This window comes from Aristolochia californica, unplaced genomic scaffold (assembly GCF_029961685.1).
Source record: "Aristolochia californica isolate CCGP_79_NKW_82.1479 unplaced genomic scaffold, dmAriCali1.0.hap1 SCAF_16, whole genome shotgun sequence".
Classification (NCBI taxonomy): domain Eukaryota; kingdom Viridiplantae; phylum Streptophyta; class Magnoliopsida; order Piperales; family Aristolochiaceae; genus Aristolochia; species Aristolochia californica.
The window spans coordinates 1,739,563-1,755,713 of NW_027181837.1; the positions used below are offsets into that span (position 1 = coordinate 1,739,563).

Genomic DNA, 16,151 nt, shown 5'->3' on the forward strand with positions numbered 1-16,151 from the left:
GTTCTCTCTAGGTTTGTTCCTCACTAGACCTAACACCTAATTCATTCAAAATAGTATCTTTCGGCACTACCCATCAAGTTGGAGCATATAGGTTCAGGTTGTTGTTATTTTTCTCAGTTCCCCATTTTATGCACAAAAAAAACTAAAATATAAATTTAATCTTCAACTCAAAAAAATGATCTTCAAAACTTTTGTAGCTTTCGTGTTTTTTTACTTTTGAGCTTACACTTAGCAATGACACATATATTCTCTCTCCCTCCCAAGCTAGGGAGTAGATGCTAATGGTTCTTGACTTGAACATAATAAAAATTACTAATATTTTAATGTTTCAATATTTTTCGTCTTTCCAACCTTGAGGACAAAGTTATTTTTCTATGGGGGGTGGAATGTTAACATACAAGTCTAGGGGAAAATATTGTACTTTTAGTTTAAGGTCCAAGCATAGTTTGGGAAGATTGTATTTTTAGTTCATCCTAGGGTTAGTTTGGTAATTAGGAGCTTCACTTCAGGAGGCCACCAACTAGCTAAGAAACTTCCTCATAAAAGACCATCTAGGAAACTTGTTCCTCAAGGTGGCACCAATTAGGAGACCTCCCTAATAGGTAGTTTCCTTATTTAACAACCTCTAGTGTGGTTGGTTCCGATAATATGTTTCTGACATGTTTTCTAGCTTCTCTGTCCTTGTTAAAGTAGAAATTTCCTAGTTCAATAGTTTCTAAATTGGTTATAATTTAGATTAGTAATTGGAGTTCTAGTTGCCTGGTATTATTTTTTCATCTATAAATAGAGAAGAGAGGCAAGAGAGAGGACATGTGCCTTCGTCTTTGTTTACTTTTTCTTATACTTGTTTTGCTAGTTGTGAAAGTAGTACAATACTCTCAATTCACCTTAATCACTTCCTAGCTTTACACTCATCCCCTACTCACACCCACTACCTTTCCATTGACATGAAGCTTGGGTTCAAGTCAAAGTACTACATACATTACCTTCACCTAAAATTTGTAAAAATCAGCCAAGATGGAAGTGCCTTGAATATTAAGTGGTACCTACCAACACACAAATGAGTAAGAAAGAGATTGATTGTTCCCCAACATAGCTAAAACAATGACAAAGTAGTATCGCCACTGCAATCCGTTTTATGGTCCCCATTAATTGAAAGTGTCTGGACCCAAAGTTGGCAGCCTATTCACTCCAAAATTCCAAAGTATGCTAAGTTTGTCATCCAAAACATTTGCTCAATGTGTGGCCTCAACCATAGTGTTGGGATTGAAAGAACTAACTTCTATGACAATGTCTTTTCTCAACCCATTGATGAAACAACCCACCTTGGCTTCTTGAGGCTCGCGTTAACGCTTTAATACTTTCAAACAAAATCAGTCTTCTCAACTTGGCTAAAACATTATATAAATTTTCATACTCTATAGGCCCAAACTAGACCTAGAAAGTTTATGCAAAGTCCCTATTATGTTCTTTATAGTTGTAAAACCTCTGTAAGGCCTGCCCTTTTAAATGGAACTCATTAGCCTCACTTGTGAGAGATGTTGTGATAATAAAAAATTGTTCAACTTTCTTGATTCAAATGGTGGCTCGTCATACTCAACATATTTAGGGCAATCCAGTTGCATCACTCTTGTGCTAATTTCGATCAACAACTGAGTATCAATAAACGAAAAATGAGAAGAACTAAAGCGTGGGTCTCTATCGTAATATGTAACCCATGAACAAGTCTTGCACGGTTGTAAACTTAGCTACAAAAGAGTACATCAAACTGTCTATCTTTGTATGAATACCCTTTAATTCCTTCTCAAGTCTAGCACTACAAGTAGCTAATGATTTTGATATGCATGCCATAAGGACTTTTTATCAAACACCTTAAGTGCACAGTGTGTTGCACACCCAAAACAACTCATAAATGCTAAAGGAGTGTGATGAAACTAGACTAGATGTGCACCTTAAGTGCAAAGTGTGTTGCACACCCAAAACAACTCATGAATGCTTAGGGCTGTTTGGAACCCGAGAAAAGAAAAGTAGTCTTTCTCTTTCACTTTCATTTTTTATCTTCTCTTTGATCTTCGTTTCTCTCATCCATGGAAGAGGAAATTGCCAAGAAATTAATCATGTCCTCCATCAGTGTCCTTGTTTTTCACTGTGATTTCTCCTAAATTGGTAAATATATGCTCTATTTCATTTCATTTTTGTTCTCTTCTTCATGTTCTTTCTCTTCTCTCTTCTCTCTTCTTCTCTCTCCTTTCCCATACTATGTGGTTCATGTAACATTCATGGAAACCATGCGGTTCACCAAACCTAACCCAGCTCGATCCGACCCGACCCAAAATGATAACATTTCTTCACTCTGATTGCGGGTGCTCCATTCGGCAGCTCCGCTGCGTGCTGCGCGTGGGCAGCCATGCCGCCGCAATTTAGTTTCTCCCGTGGTCTCCGGATCTTCTTTTATTACGATCGCAATTGTTAAAGCCTAATCATGGGATTTTTTTTCCAAGGAGAAAGAAATGAACGAAGTTCACAGCTGAAGCTGTCGTCAATGGCAGAAAACAGGTTCACGGTATCAGTTACAGAGAATTATTCCAGCGTCTATCAGTTAAAAAGGATAGTCTGTACTAGAGAACAAGCAATCGAATGAGAAAGCGCGATTCAGTTATATTTCCTCATCAAGATCGAAACTAATATTCATATCTAAACTGGGTAGAGCCCCTTATTTCATACAAAGAAATCCAGTGTGGAAGAGGTATCTCAAGCACCGAACTTGAATTTGATGCCTTTCACCAGCTTTTCGTCGATGCGGAAAGCTCTGGCCAGTACCTCGTTTGGAATTCCGGGTTTCGAACCGAAGAGAGCCGGAGAAAGAAGTACAGCACCACCGTTTTGGCTGTTGAAAACCGTAAAAGCTTGAGCCTTGCCATGACCAACATTCTGCTGGAAATGTATCAACCCCATGGGAATCACAAAAAGTTCTCCAGGTCCTACAACCTTTGAGTATAACACATTGCTTGTGCTTACAAAACCAATAAGAACGCTTCCCTTGACGACCAGAACCATCTCGGTGGCGCGGGGATGAGTGTGAGGTATGACGACTCCTCCGGGAGCGTAATCGACTCTGTTCATGGAGAGCCCAAGGGTGTTCAGACCTGGGAAGGTCATCACGCCTCCAATAGTAACGGCGGCACCAAAGGGTGTGGACGAGGTGTTACCCTCTTTGGTTAGGCCGGAGAAGAAGAAATCTTCTCCTGTAACAGCGGATGCAGGTTTGCAGGGAAACCCGTTGAGGACCGCTTGGGCACGGAGGTCTGCAACGCAAAAATCTTGAAGAGAGTCGGGATCGGAATGACAGGGAGAAAGGAAAAACAGTGTTAAGGAGAGAATTAGGAAGATGGGTGAGCTTCCAGAGAAGGAGACGGCCATTGTTCTGCTCTGCTTTTTCCTTGGCTTTCTGAATCTGGGCTATCGAAGTCGGAAGCTTTGGGAGAAGCAGATGAAAGACGACCATTTTACTCTCGTATATATAGACTATGACGGCAGTCCATTTTGACCAGAAATTTTTGGCCAGAGTCGACTTATTTTGACCAGAAATCTTAGTTGGGAAATTGTGACCGATCGCTTCGACTAACCCACCTCGCCCCGTGTTCCAGCGATGGCAGACCAGCTACACGCAGCAGTTAGATTTGACGACGATTCTGGGATGAGATGTCCCCATCGCCGGGTTTCCTCCTCCGTCTTCCGCCATCTAATCACCATTTTTGTCGACTTTCGAAACTGAAATTTTAATCAACACGGAATTCAATTTACTAATGGCAAATTTTTTATTAAATTTTTTCAATCCATATGATCCATTTTTCTGTTTTTCCCTTGACAATTACCGTTTCATTATTGCAGTGTTTTACACTTCTCGCCGATCATCTTCCGCGCTGTGAATTGCAGGAGCATCTGTGGTGGAAACCATATTATATATTACAGTAAGGAATCTAATCCTCGATCAGGTAAGCATCAACATGTGAATACAACATTAATAAGAGAAATAGAAAGCAAGTCGATGGTCTTTCGTCAGACTCGACCAGATACTGCTGTAAAATTTGTCTGGACCTGTGCAGTCATCTGGGTTTTTTAATTTGTCCCGATTTTTGTAGATAGTCAAGCAGCATGGAACATGTCGATCCGGGTAGACCTCGCCGGATAAGATTTCTTTCGTCTTCCATTTTCTGGATTTGTTCGGTTGTCGACATTGGGCACTTGCGAGACTCCGATCTGTCTTTGTTGAATTTGATTTAAATATTTTAAATTAGGTTTTGTCCATTTGCACTTAATCAGATCGCTGAGACAATTAGGTTTTGATTTAAGTACCGGAAAACCAGATCAATGAGACAGAGAAAAAGTTTAAGAAAAATAGTTTTGGATGACTTAAGCACATGCCCATTTTTTTTATTTTTTTTTAGCATGGATTCATACAACAATAGTTCTAAAATACTACCAATATGTTCTTTTGAAAAACTTGAGTAGAGTTAATATTAAGAGAAAAATTGCATATGTTTTTTTTTATATCTTTCAAGGAGTAAGATAGATGTTTAAAATACCCCTCCTACTTAGAGGAAAAGGAGGAAATGTTTCTACTTAAAAAAATATTTTTACTACATATTATAGGAACTATAACAATGTTGGGGGGGGAGGGGGGCGGGCGCCGACGATGGTGGTTGAGCAGAGCGGACGACGAAGGTGGGGCGACGAGGACAAGCGTCAGGGAGGGGGAACAGAGCGGACGACGAAGGTGGGGCGACGAGGACAAGCGTCAAGGAGGGGGAATGAGAGATGGAGACAATGAAGAGGGAGAGAAAGTTGCAAGAGGGACTCGGCGATGATAAGGATCAACGATGGTAGATGAGGGGGGGGGGGGAGGAAATTGAAGATAAGAAAGTTGTCGACCGATTCCCTATTCCCCCTGATTCCCAAAAAGTCGAGACGAAGACGAAAACCCGGCTCCAGGGCCACGAGCCGGCTCGCGAGCTTTCGAATCGAACCATGGTTCGATCAAGCTCGGCTCGTTAACTTAAACAAGCCTAATAAAACAAATCAAACCGAGCCCAGTTCGAACCGCTCGCGAATCGGCTCGGTTCGATACCACCCCTACTTGCCGGTGTATTTTCCCTCCCTAGTGTCGTCTGGCTCGTCCCATAAAACGTTAAATGTGGTTTCAGATTAAAATGATTCTACACCTTTTAATAATTTTTAAAAAACCAGCATATCAATATCTGATTACAACCACCCAAATGTTTAACGGGACTAATTTTATAACCATTAAAGGTCCATCAGTGCAAATTAATAGATATTGAGTTAGCAAGGAATAATTAGAAAAAGGAAATTTTAAAGAGCAAAACTGGGAGTGGGGAATTGAATGAAGCGTTTGTTGAGTTTTTACTCGGAGCTTCGTAGACACGTTAGAGATCTTCCATCTGGGCCAATCGAAGCTAGTTTCAGTTCCCTACTTTCTATCTTCTTTCAGACTAGCAAAGAGGGTCCCTTGTTGCTAACCACGAAAATCCTTCTGTGATGAAAATCCTTCAAGCTGAACTTACAATTTCTTACTTCCAAGACAGAACTAACACGAGCATTGCCAGTAATGTCAGGATCATAATTTAAATACACGCTAAACACACCTATACCAGAGTATCAGCACATCATCGTAGTTATAAGACATATTAACAGAGAGATGCCTGCTACTTGGGGCTCCAAGTAAATGAACATTGACAAGAAAGAAAATTCTCCCAGATCAATCGCAGCATTTCTTTAAGCATCAAGGCATTGAGGCTTTCTTCAGCCTTCCGATCCTGATAACACAAAAAGGTCAAGTTACACGCTGGACCAATAAGACACGGCATGAAGAAACACAATTAGCATCTCATTTTCACTAACTAATTTTTGGAATGATAATGGTCAAATTCTCATTTTCTTTTCTTTTCTTTTCTTTTCCATGGAGTTTCAAACAGACCGTTAATGTTGTCACCTATGTCCAATTCAGTAAGACCATCACAAGCCAGTGCTTTCTCTACCACCATGGCATGTCCCTGGTTCAAAAAACAATGCTTCCCAATTAAACTCACCAGTAGCTGTTTGGCCATTCCTGTCATCTTTAGAGTCACTTCTTCAGCTCTCTCCCCCATTGAGGTTCGAAAATCAAATCGATCTGCATTTCTCAACTTAAGCCGCATCATTGGACTCCTGAAAGCTCTGTACTTTGTGTGCCAAACTCCAACCACAGAGAACCTATCAAGAAAAGTTTGCTTTCCCAGAGGCCATCTCACCCCTCCTCTCACATCTGGATCTATAACTGCCGAGTTTATTAGTTCTCTGATACCCTGCTCCTCCTCTTCCTAAATACAAAAGGAGAAATTAGGAATTAAAATATGATCTTCACAGATTGTTCTTAGGCCCATGGAACAGGTGAAAAACAAAAACTCACTGTTAGGTTTGTAATTAGCGTCTTAGTGTATAGCATCAGTCTCACATCAAGGTCCTTGTCAAGGCAAGATACGTCTACCACCAGGTGACGCACTTGATTTAACTCCATCTGCAGAATATAACAAAATTAATTCCAACATAAGATTAAAATGCCTTTTTTTTCATCATTTCAAATTCTAGCATCAGAATACAATAGCCTGTCAAAATTCAGTGCGGACAAAGGAATGCAGCCCCTGAAATACATTAAAAGAAATTGTTAAATCCATTGGCTTCGTTTACACTGAACTGAGGGCTTAAACAATTGAACAACTGAGCCAAGCAAGAAAAACCATCAAGGATTCTAAATGAGCCAAAATTTCACAATAATTGGTATCATCTCTATGCGAGCCACTCATAGGATCCAAAGCAGCCGTATCAACAAAAACAAAACAAATTATCACCTATACAATGCCAAAAATAGTGGTTATAAAAAAGCCTGAGTACTTGCCACGAGAATTACAAGCCCACCTCCATCTTTTTTCACAGTGCACTTGCACGAAATAGTTGACTTTGGTCGCAATTTGTCGTACACCTGTAGAAAATAAACAAAGGTCAGAAAGTACTCAATTAAAAAAAAAGGGGCACCCACCACAACCACATGAAACATCTAGAAAGTTATGGCAGCAGATCAAATTATACCTTAACATGGTAATGCTCTTTCTCTGACTCAAACTCAACTGCAAGCCTTGGGATAGCCACAGATTGAACAAACTCCACATAAGAATCTGGGATACTTGTGTAAAAAGTGTGGACTTTGTTCCCAGCACTCTTCAAGATATTATCTGGTTCAATAGAAGGCCCTCTGTACAACAAGCAGAGTCTAAAACTGAATATACCATAAAACTCAAACCAAATCAAAGGTAACGTTGATTTATGTAGCATTTAACTGGCACAGGATTATAGGAATAATGACAATTTCAGGTTTAAACTTACTGCTGAAAATTGTGAAGGTAGAAGACATACATGTGAAATGGAGAACCATGTCTCATGAGTTAGATCACACGTAAAGTCTAATCACATTAGTCAAGCACTATGACTCACTTTAGTACGAAGAACAGTTAGAATTACATGCTTAAATTCTGTATTCTGAGACCTTTGCAGCTTATAAGCAGCATTTAATTAGATAATGGTATAACTTGAAAATGTTCCAACACCCAAATGCTACCCCAAAAGTTAGATTTTATAAACTGACAAACTAACAACTTGACTTCGTCCATTCTGTTCAGCAAATTTACTGGGATAGACAGCAATGCCACGCCATGTATTGTTGCACAATTTGTTCAACTTCATTTGTAGAAGTCAAACAACAGCAAAACGGTCTTAAAAAGAACATGCCAAATACATAAAGACCCACATTAGTCCAACTAATGAATTACATTTTAGGATTCTACGCTCAAGCTCATAGTATTCCAATACAAATCATAGCAGCATTAGACTCCCAATTACATATCAGAGATAACCAAAATTTTCAGCCAGCTGTCAGTGATTTAACCTTCATCACATTTGAGCAGAAATTGCCAATAGCAGTGGTAGCTATTTCAACTCAGTAGAAAATTTAAACATCTGCTGTAGTTAGTTTCATAATATAGCTTATAAATTTCAGACTAGGCAAACTCCAAAACATAGCTGAAAATCATCAATTTGAATCTCCATGTGGGGCAACCAAGCTATAGAGCCAAAAGCCTCAAAACACTTCCATCTTTACCATACAGTCGGCAAGCCAAGAAAATCAACCACATAGTAACTCTTACCCATGGAAGAAAATTTTACCGAACCGAGCTACCAAAGAAGGCCTTATTAGCAAGGAATCTTCAATATCCATTTCTCTCCTCAAATGTTGAGCAGCAGTTTGTAGGTCCGAGAGAATCTCCTCTGTTATAGACAGCCATGGGCTTTTTATGGAGCTCCTCTTCATTTCATTCTCATCTACAAGATTCAGGCACCAAATTATCTCTATCTCTTTGAAAGAGAAATGTGATTTAGAAGACAAGATATATGAGGAAAAAATTTAAAAAAACCTTTTGACAGACGGTCATGTACAAAAGCCCAAGGATTTTCCGCACTTCTTCTTCCAATAACTTCGCAAGGAATAGATAGTAGCTTAACTGAGGGGGGGCACAGACCATCATCCATCAAACCAATTGGCAACCACCTTGAAATAGAAATAGGGGCATATGCATATTTTCCACTATGTGAAGAATGCTGGCCCTTCCTTGCATGCAAACCACGGCTTAATTTTTTTTCAAACTGTGGAATGAACTTTTCAGGGGTTGGAGATGGCTTGCTGCTTGAATGCCTCTTATGTGGAGGGATATATGCCATGATATATCTCTTATCTCACAAATGAATCAAGAAAATGATGTAGCAAAAACAACAGTACAAAACAGATCAATTACACCATTGATAACCTGCAGAAGTTTTACGAATTGATGAATTAGGGCAATGAAACATTCATAAATTCCAACAAGTGATGCATTTTTTTCCCAATAAATAATATCTTGGTTTTTTTTCCTGCACACAAGCAAGATGCAAAAAATATAAATAAATAAATAAACAAATAGAGAGGCAAAAGTCACAAGTAAAGAGAAAGAGGCTATGTATTACATGAAAGACATGTCGTCATAACAAACAATTTCAAGTGTATAAAGGATTCAGATCTACCAATATGTGAGGCCGGCTCTCAGTGGATGCAGTGACAATTCAAACTGGCATGTTAAACATAATTCCAGACTCTGAACCCATGAAAAAAGTAAGAAGAAAGAAGGTTGAAGAGAGAGAATGAGAGGATAGAGAAAGAGGAAAAGAGTAAATTAAGAAAGAAACTGAGATGGGGGACCTGCACGTCCCCCAGCTTCTATTTATAGCTTAGGGTTGAGTGCAATTTACAACATTGCCCCTACTTTAAGTAAAAACCCTAATTCTCTATATCTCCTATTCTACGTGTCCCCTTTACATGAAATTTGGTCCATACACATAGTTTGACATATAGAACAAAATTACATCAAGAAATATAAATAACAATAAGGTAAAATGACTAAAATACTCTTGTTCTTGTTTTTTCAACACTCTCCCTCAAACTGGAGAGTATATATCGAACAATCCCAGCTTGGAGCAAAAGTTTAGGAATTCAAGTTTTCTCAATGCTTTAGTTAGGATATCGCCGAGTTGATCACCACACCGAACATATAGAGTAGTTAACTTTTTTCTCATTACTGCATTACTGCATCTCAGATGAACTGACAATTTACCTCTATGTGTTTTGTTCTTTCATGAAAGACTAAATTGTTTGCAATAAAGAATGCCGCCTAGTTATCACAATACATAGTCATAGGATCCTTTTGATTGAAGCCAAATTCTTGAACAACAGATTTTATCCACATTAACTCACTGATAGTGTGGGTCATTATCTCTACATTCAACTTTTGCACTGGACCAAACAACAACATTATGTTTTTTACTTTTCTAGTTGACTAGATTTCTTCCCATAAATACACAATATCCAATGATTGATTTTCTATCAAATTTGGAGCCTACATAGTCAACATCAGAGAAAACCTCAATCCTCAAGTGATTATTAGGTTTGAAAAGGATACTTTTCTTAGTGCTCTCTTTAGGTATCTCAAGATTCCTTGTGCAGCTTGTAGGTGAATCTTATAAAGATGCTCCATGAACTGGCTCACTACATTCACTGGAAATGAAATATTTGGTCTAGTAACTGTAGCATAGATGAGTTTGCCTACTAGCCTTCGATACATTGTTTTATTTTTCAATTTTGGACTTTGATCATCATAAAGATCAAGTCCTACCTCCATAAGTGTATCCGCAAGTTTAGCTCCCAGAAGACCATATTCTTGAAGTAACATATTTCCTTTGAGTCAATGTTGTTCCTACTTTGCTTCTTGCTACCTCAATACCTAGAAAATATTTCACCTAACCTAAATCCTTAGTCTAAAAGTGATTCGCCAAATGGGATTTACTTGTTCCAATACTTGATATATCACTCCCAAATAGAATGATATCATCTACATATATATCAGTAAGATAATAATTCCAGATGATCATTTCAGATTAAATAATGAGTAATCACAATGGCTTCTACGAAATCCCATGGATATAACCACTTGACTAAAATTTTCAAACCAAGCTCGCGGACTCTGTTTTAAGTCATTAAGAGCCTTCTTGAGTCGACATACCTTATGTGTCTCCCTCCTGAGCAATATACCCTAGAGGTTGCTCCATATCATCAAGGTCACCATATAAGAAGACATTTTTAATATCTAGTTGGAAAAGAGACCAACTTTGATGGACTGCCACAAAAATAAATATACGAACAAAATCAGCTGAAAAAAAAAAACTCTTTTGGCAGTTTAGAACATCAGAATTTGTTCTTAGAATAGTAGAACCAGTAACCCTGGTGTTATGGCAGAAAGAAAAGGAGAAAAAATTGAATTTTTACTAACCAATAACCAAAAAACTGAAAAAAGATCTTTCCTTTATGTAGACATCTGCTTCAAAGAAGAAAAAAACTTAAAAAAATCCTTCATAGATGTGATCTACTACTCTGATACCATGAAAAAAGTAAGAAGAAAGAAGGTTGAAGAGAGAGAATGAGAGAGAGAAAGTGGAGAAGAGTAAATTGAGAAAGTAACTGAGATGGGGGGACCTACACATCCCCCAACTTCTAGTTATAGCTTAGGGTTGAGTGATTTGAGTGCAATTTACAACATTGCCCCTACTTTAAGTGAAAACACTAATTCTCTATATCTCTTATTCTACGTGTCCCCTTCACATGAAATTCTGTCCATAGACACAATTTGACATGTAAAACAAGATTACATCAAGAAATATAAATAATGACAAGGTAAAATGACCAAAATGCCCCTGTTCTTATTTTTTCAACACCCTAATATACTTTCTGTTGAAATTTTTGAACTTATATACCCAAAGTGATAACTAAATGGACTATTAGGCAGCGTTTGGCAGCATAGAGAGACGAGAGAAAAGAAAATAAAGAGATAAAAAAGAGAAAGAGAAAAGAAAAGGAAAGAAATTGTGTTTCTTTGCACATGAAAACTAAGAGAGAAGAGAGAAAAGAAACAATTTTTCAAGTGTATGAAAGATTCAAATCCACCAATATGCTAGGCCAATTCTCAATGGATGCAGTGACAATTCAAACTGGCATGTTTAACATAACTCCACACTTTGGGCCCCAATATCCTCTCTGTTGACATTTCAGAACTTATAATTACTAAATAGACACTTAGGCTGCATTTGGCAGCATAGAAAGAGAATAGAAAAAGAAGGAAAAGAGAAAAGAAAAGCAAAAAAACTGAATGTCTTTTGTCTTGTTAGGATGCACATGGAAACTAAGAGTAAACACATTTTCTCTTGTTTGGGTGTCCGTGGAAAATGAAAAAGAAATAGGAAGGAGGCTATCACATGTATTATTTGAGGTTTTAAACCATTGAAAAATAACATGGAACTAAGGGAGAAAGGGGAGAGAAAGAAAGAAGACAGCAAAGAGAGAGTGAAAGAGGGGACCTGGGCAAAATTTTATTTTCTTTTTTCTCCAATGTCATTGCTTTTCGGACAGAAAATCCTTTTGTATTTATCTGCTGCCAAACATAAGGCCAATCAGTCATCCAAGCCTTTTGAGTTTATGACAAATGAACACACTTGAGGAAGAGCATAAACCAGACCATCCATGCATTTCTTCATCCCAAATCAACACAAGAGAATCCTTTGACCCATTAACCCACGTATTCCACCTCCATCATTCTCATTTTCTCTCCACGGCCCTCTCAAACTACAAAACATTTTCAAGCCTTCAGGCTATCTCTAACACATTCCTCACAAAGGGCAAGAAAACACTGGAGTGCCAGCCAAGATAACCTTTGTCAACCCATGTTCTTCGTTGTCTGATTATCCCAACCAGAAAGTGACCCCAAAAATGGAGCTCTCTCCACATACTAAGGGGTCCTTAGTTCCCCAGACTCCATCATACCAGAAATTTATTTTTTTTAATAGCAGAATTTTATAAAAGAAAGAAAAAATCAAGTGTTATTGGCCATTATCATGAAAAACGCTAAAAATCCTCCACAGCCAGATGTTGGATGTACACACCCTCCCTAGCAGCTTAACAACAAAGAATTGATTAAGAAAGGGGTCCGCTTAAATTCAGAAACCTTTGCTCATAACAGCAAAGAACCTTGATGCCTAGAACCAAACCGTACCATCTATCAACCCAATTTCAAAAATAAAAAATTTGATAAGATGACATATAAAGACAATGTCCATAATTGACAAAACCAGACTATTGTTTTACTAGATTAATTTCATCAATCTCACCCTGTCTTTTGGTGCTTGGTATTATGATATTTAACAAGCATAACGTAATAAAGAGCCAACATTCAGTATGACAAACAAAACTAAGGGTGAGCATACCGACCCGAACCGAAAAAAACCCGTGCAGCGGGAACGGGGATGGAAAATAAACCCGTCAGGTTTCAGGTCGGGAACGTGTTTTCCTGAACCCGACCCATGGGGATTTATACCTGTAATACACCTCTTTTATTTTAAAATGACATGTGGTTTAATAAACAAAAAAACGTAATTCCTTAACTTTAGTTGAGGTAATTAAGGAACATTTTTTTTATTTAAAAACACTTTTTACGTGGACGTTTATACCCTTTTATTTAAAAAAAAGACCAAATGTTTTTCCTTCATACAAAGAATAAAAACTTTTAATTGAGAGCACTTAAGGAAGAAAAAAATGGGGCTTTGAATCCCGCCTTCAGCCCTAATTTCTTTCTTTCTCTCGAATCTCTCCCAATTTTTCTTCCCCTAAATCCCGCCTTCAGCCCTAGTCCCATTGAGTTGCCATTGGTCGCCTTGCCATCACTGTCTTGTCGTCGACTCATCGTTTACCAGACTCGTCACCATTTCATCGTCGGCGCCGCCGGTCAGGACATAAACAGTAAGTATTTCAGCCATCACCAAGTATTCTATCTTTTTATCTTTAGATTTTTTATCTTTTTATCTTTGTTTTTATTTTTAAATGGCTTATGTTAGTATCATCAATGATTTGTAATTGTTTGCCTCATAAAATGTTTTGTTAGTGAAAAGTTTAGATTGATTTTTTTAGATAAGCTTGATTTTTTTCTTGGTTGGGTTTTCCTTTTGGGGACAGGGGAATGGGGCGGAGATGGGGATCGGGTTCGGGTTTTAGGAAACCTGTCCCCGACCTGACCCAGGCCCACCCCTAGACAAAATTAAGACTATCAGAGCAAAGAAAACATCAATGACAAGTCAGTGAGCACTTTTGTAAAATCAGAGCATGTCATATGGATCCCCTGAAGCAAACAGAATGATACAGATTAACCAAACAGGATTAGTGGCTGGATGAATGAACCACTGCAACTCGCAACTGATCATTTTTTTGAAAAAGTTTTGTCTATAAACAGCGAAGAGGTCAATTGCAAAAGAAACTCTATATAGTGTCAATTTTAATTTTTTCAGGGGTAACAGATCCCAGTTCTGAGTATTAAAAACTCACTCTGGGTAAAAGGCCCAGCTAGATAGATAGCCTGGAGAATTTTTCATGATAGAATTGCTTTCTTGTTCAACGCCTTGTTGCTCCTCGAGTCATAGAAGAGCACTGCGCCATTTTCCTAGTGTTACTTTCTGAAGTATGGCCATGGGTAGGAAAAATGACATGGATAACCTTTTTGTTGCTATTTTTGTGTCTTATGTATAATACAATAAAAAAAAAGTCCTATATATTATGTTGTAGATGGCGGGATTGTGAATTGCCGCCAAGTCTAATTACGCTCAAATCATAATAAATTATTTCACGGGAATTTGGAAATAAAAACTCAATTACTGGCGGAGTACTAGATCTTAGAAGGTGACTCTTTTTGAATGGGATATGAAAACTCAGAAAACGACATCGCAAAAGCTCCAAAAGCAACGTTGAGAGGATTTATATTTCGAGAAACTATTTCTTAAAGGCGAAAGCTTCAAAAGCAACAAGGAGATGAGTCATATTTCAAGGAACTGTTTCTCAAAGGCGCCATTAAAAGTAGTAGAACGAAAATTGTCTAATTGCAAGTAACTATTAGCCATTGTAAGACACAAGTGGGGTGTCTTGAATCTTTGATGCTCTTCTGAATAAACTTGCAATTCCAAAAACCGGAAAACCATAACGATCGGTGGTTGTTTTCTTATTGCCATTCATCATTAAGAAGACTGAGAAGAGAAGCTGAGATAGGCAATAACTGAAATTTTTACATTTGAAATGTTTTAAGTACGGTGTTCTCAAAAGAAAAAGTCCATGAACAATCTAGACCAGTCACTATTGCTCCCTTGTCGAGGTTTGTAATTTGTGCGTACAAAAGAGAAGAGTCGAACGTTATACCTTATCGTCGAAATGATGATCGCGATCACCAAACAGCAGACAAAGGCCATAAACACCGATGGACAGCAAAAAGTAGATACTGGTTTCCGCCACCTATAGAAGGTGCAGAAATGAGCGAAATCATAGAGATAAAGAGTCCAGCAACGGTGACACCAGAGAAGTCGAAAGTGAGGACGAGGAACCACTCTTCGTCATTTAAGAGCAGGAAGGAAAAGAGAAAGCTCGGTCACCGGAAAACATCGGTACTCCTCCAGATTCATTTTCCAATGTCGAAAATCCGAGTTAGGTCCAGCTTCGTCATTAAGAGCGGGAAGAAAAGAGAAAGCTCGGTCACCGGAAAACATCGGTACTCCACCAGATTCATTTTCCAAAGTCGAAAATCCGAGTTAGATCGGGGTAGCCTGATCGACTCGCACGAGTCTTTACAACCGGGTATACATTAAATCGGCTCACTGGGCTCATTTAAAAATAAAATTTCTGATAAAATAATTAACAATATTATATAAGCTGTATAAAGGATATAAATTTTATTTACACATAACTAATTATTGACCGAATAAAAAATAAAATAATCAATAATCAATTAGTTTATAGTAATGAATAATTAAATGGCTTCAAATACCAACCATAATTTTGCATCGGCAAGCTAATATTTTTAAAATATTTTTATTTTTATTTATTTTTCTATTTTCTGAGTGTATCCAAACAAGAGAAATTAAATAATTAGTTTAATTAATTATAGTAATGGGATAATTAAACCAAAATAATTTACTTTAATAATATTTTAATTACGACTATTAAATCACTATTTTAATATAGTAATTACAAAATGAATATACTTAATAAATAAAAATATTTATTTTATAAAAAACATGGATTATTTTATAAAATAAATATAATGAAATTATGTTGCTGGTTTAGGAAAAATTAAACCAACGTCGTATTCCTCACGGTGCCCATAATGGTGGAAGACAATGACGATGGAGACGGCACTTCGACGGTATGTTGAGAGGGAGAAGATAGGGAGGTCGAGAGGTTTTGCGACAGAGGCTTGGCCTCTCATGCTTTGCAATGGTGGCTCGGTGACGGAGGCAAAGGAGGAAAAGATAGAGGGAAAAACAATTCGGGGGAAGAAGGTTGAGAAGGGAGAAAAACTGAGAGGGAAAAAAAAAATTGGGAGTGGAAGGCTGAGAACAAAGCGAAATTAGGGAAAAAAAATTTGTCGGGGGAG

At 37.9% G+C, this 16,151-nt stretch overlaps 2 protein-coding genes across 3 annotated transcripts; both read right to left on the bottom strand.

Annotated features, from left to right (window-relative positions):
* Positions 1-2,581: 2,581 nt before the first annotated feature.
* On the bottom strand, positions 2,582-3,475 carry LOC137953857 (germin-like protein subfamily T member 1). The gene has a single exon (XM_068801386.1). It carries the CDS (start codon positions 3,418-3,420, stop codon positions 2,752-2,754), a length of 669 nt encoding a protein of 222 aa, XP_068657487.1. The 5' UTR covers positions 3,421-3,475; the 3' UTR covers positions 2,582-2,751.
* Positions 3,476-5,533: 2,058 nt separating this feature from the next.
* Positions 5,534-15,276, bottom strand: LOC137953856 (uncharacterized). 2 transcript variants are annotated; one of them, XM_068801385.1, is made up of 9 exons: positions 14,921-15,276; positions 10,698-10,811; positions 8,523-8,912; positions 8,256-8,430; positions 7,144-7,306; positions 6,953-7,036; positions 6,467-6,574; positions 6,108-6,377; positions 5,534-5,834 (listed from the first exon to the last, which is right to left on the bottom strand). In XM_068801385.1, the coding sequence occupies exons 3-9, from the start codon at positions 8,824-8,826 to the stop codon at positions 5,724-5,726; spliced, it is 1,215 nt and encodes a 404-aa protein (XP_068657486.1). In that variant the 5' UTR covers positions 8,827-8,912; positions 10,698-10,811; positions 14,921-15,276; the 3' UTR covers positions 5,534-5,723. The 2 variants fall into 2 exon arrangements, with proteins under 2 accessions (XP_068657486.1, XP_068657485.1); XM_068801384.1 differs by lacking the exon at positions 10,698-10,811.
* Positions 15,277-16,151: the final 875 nt, after the last annotated feature.

Coding starts and splice junctions, on each gene's coding strand:
- LOC137953857 (XM_068801386.1), bottom strand. CDS start 3,420: ATGGCCGTCTCCTTCTCTGGAAGCTCACCCATCTTCCTAATTCTCTCC.
- LOC137953856 (XM_068801384.1), bottom strand. CDS start 8,826: ATGGCATATATCCCTCCACATAAGAGGCATTCAAGCAGCAAGCCATCT. Junction 6,575..6,952: donor GTGGGCTTGTAATTCTCGTG/GCAAGTACTCAG, acceptor TATATTCTGCAG/ATGGAGTTAAATCAAGTGCG. Junction 6,378..6,466: donor CGCTAATTACAAACCTAACA/GTGAGTTTTTGT, acceptor TTTTGTATTTAG/GAAGAGGAGGAGCAGGGTAT.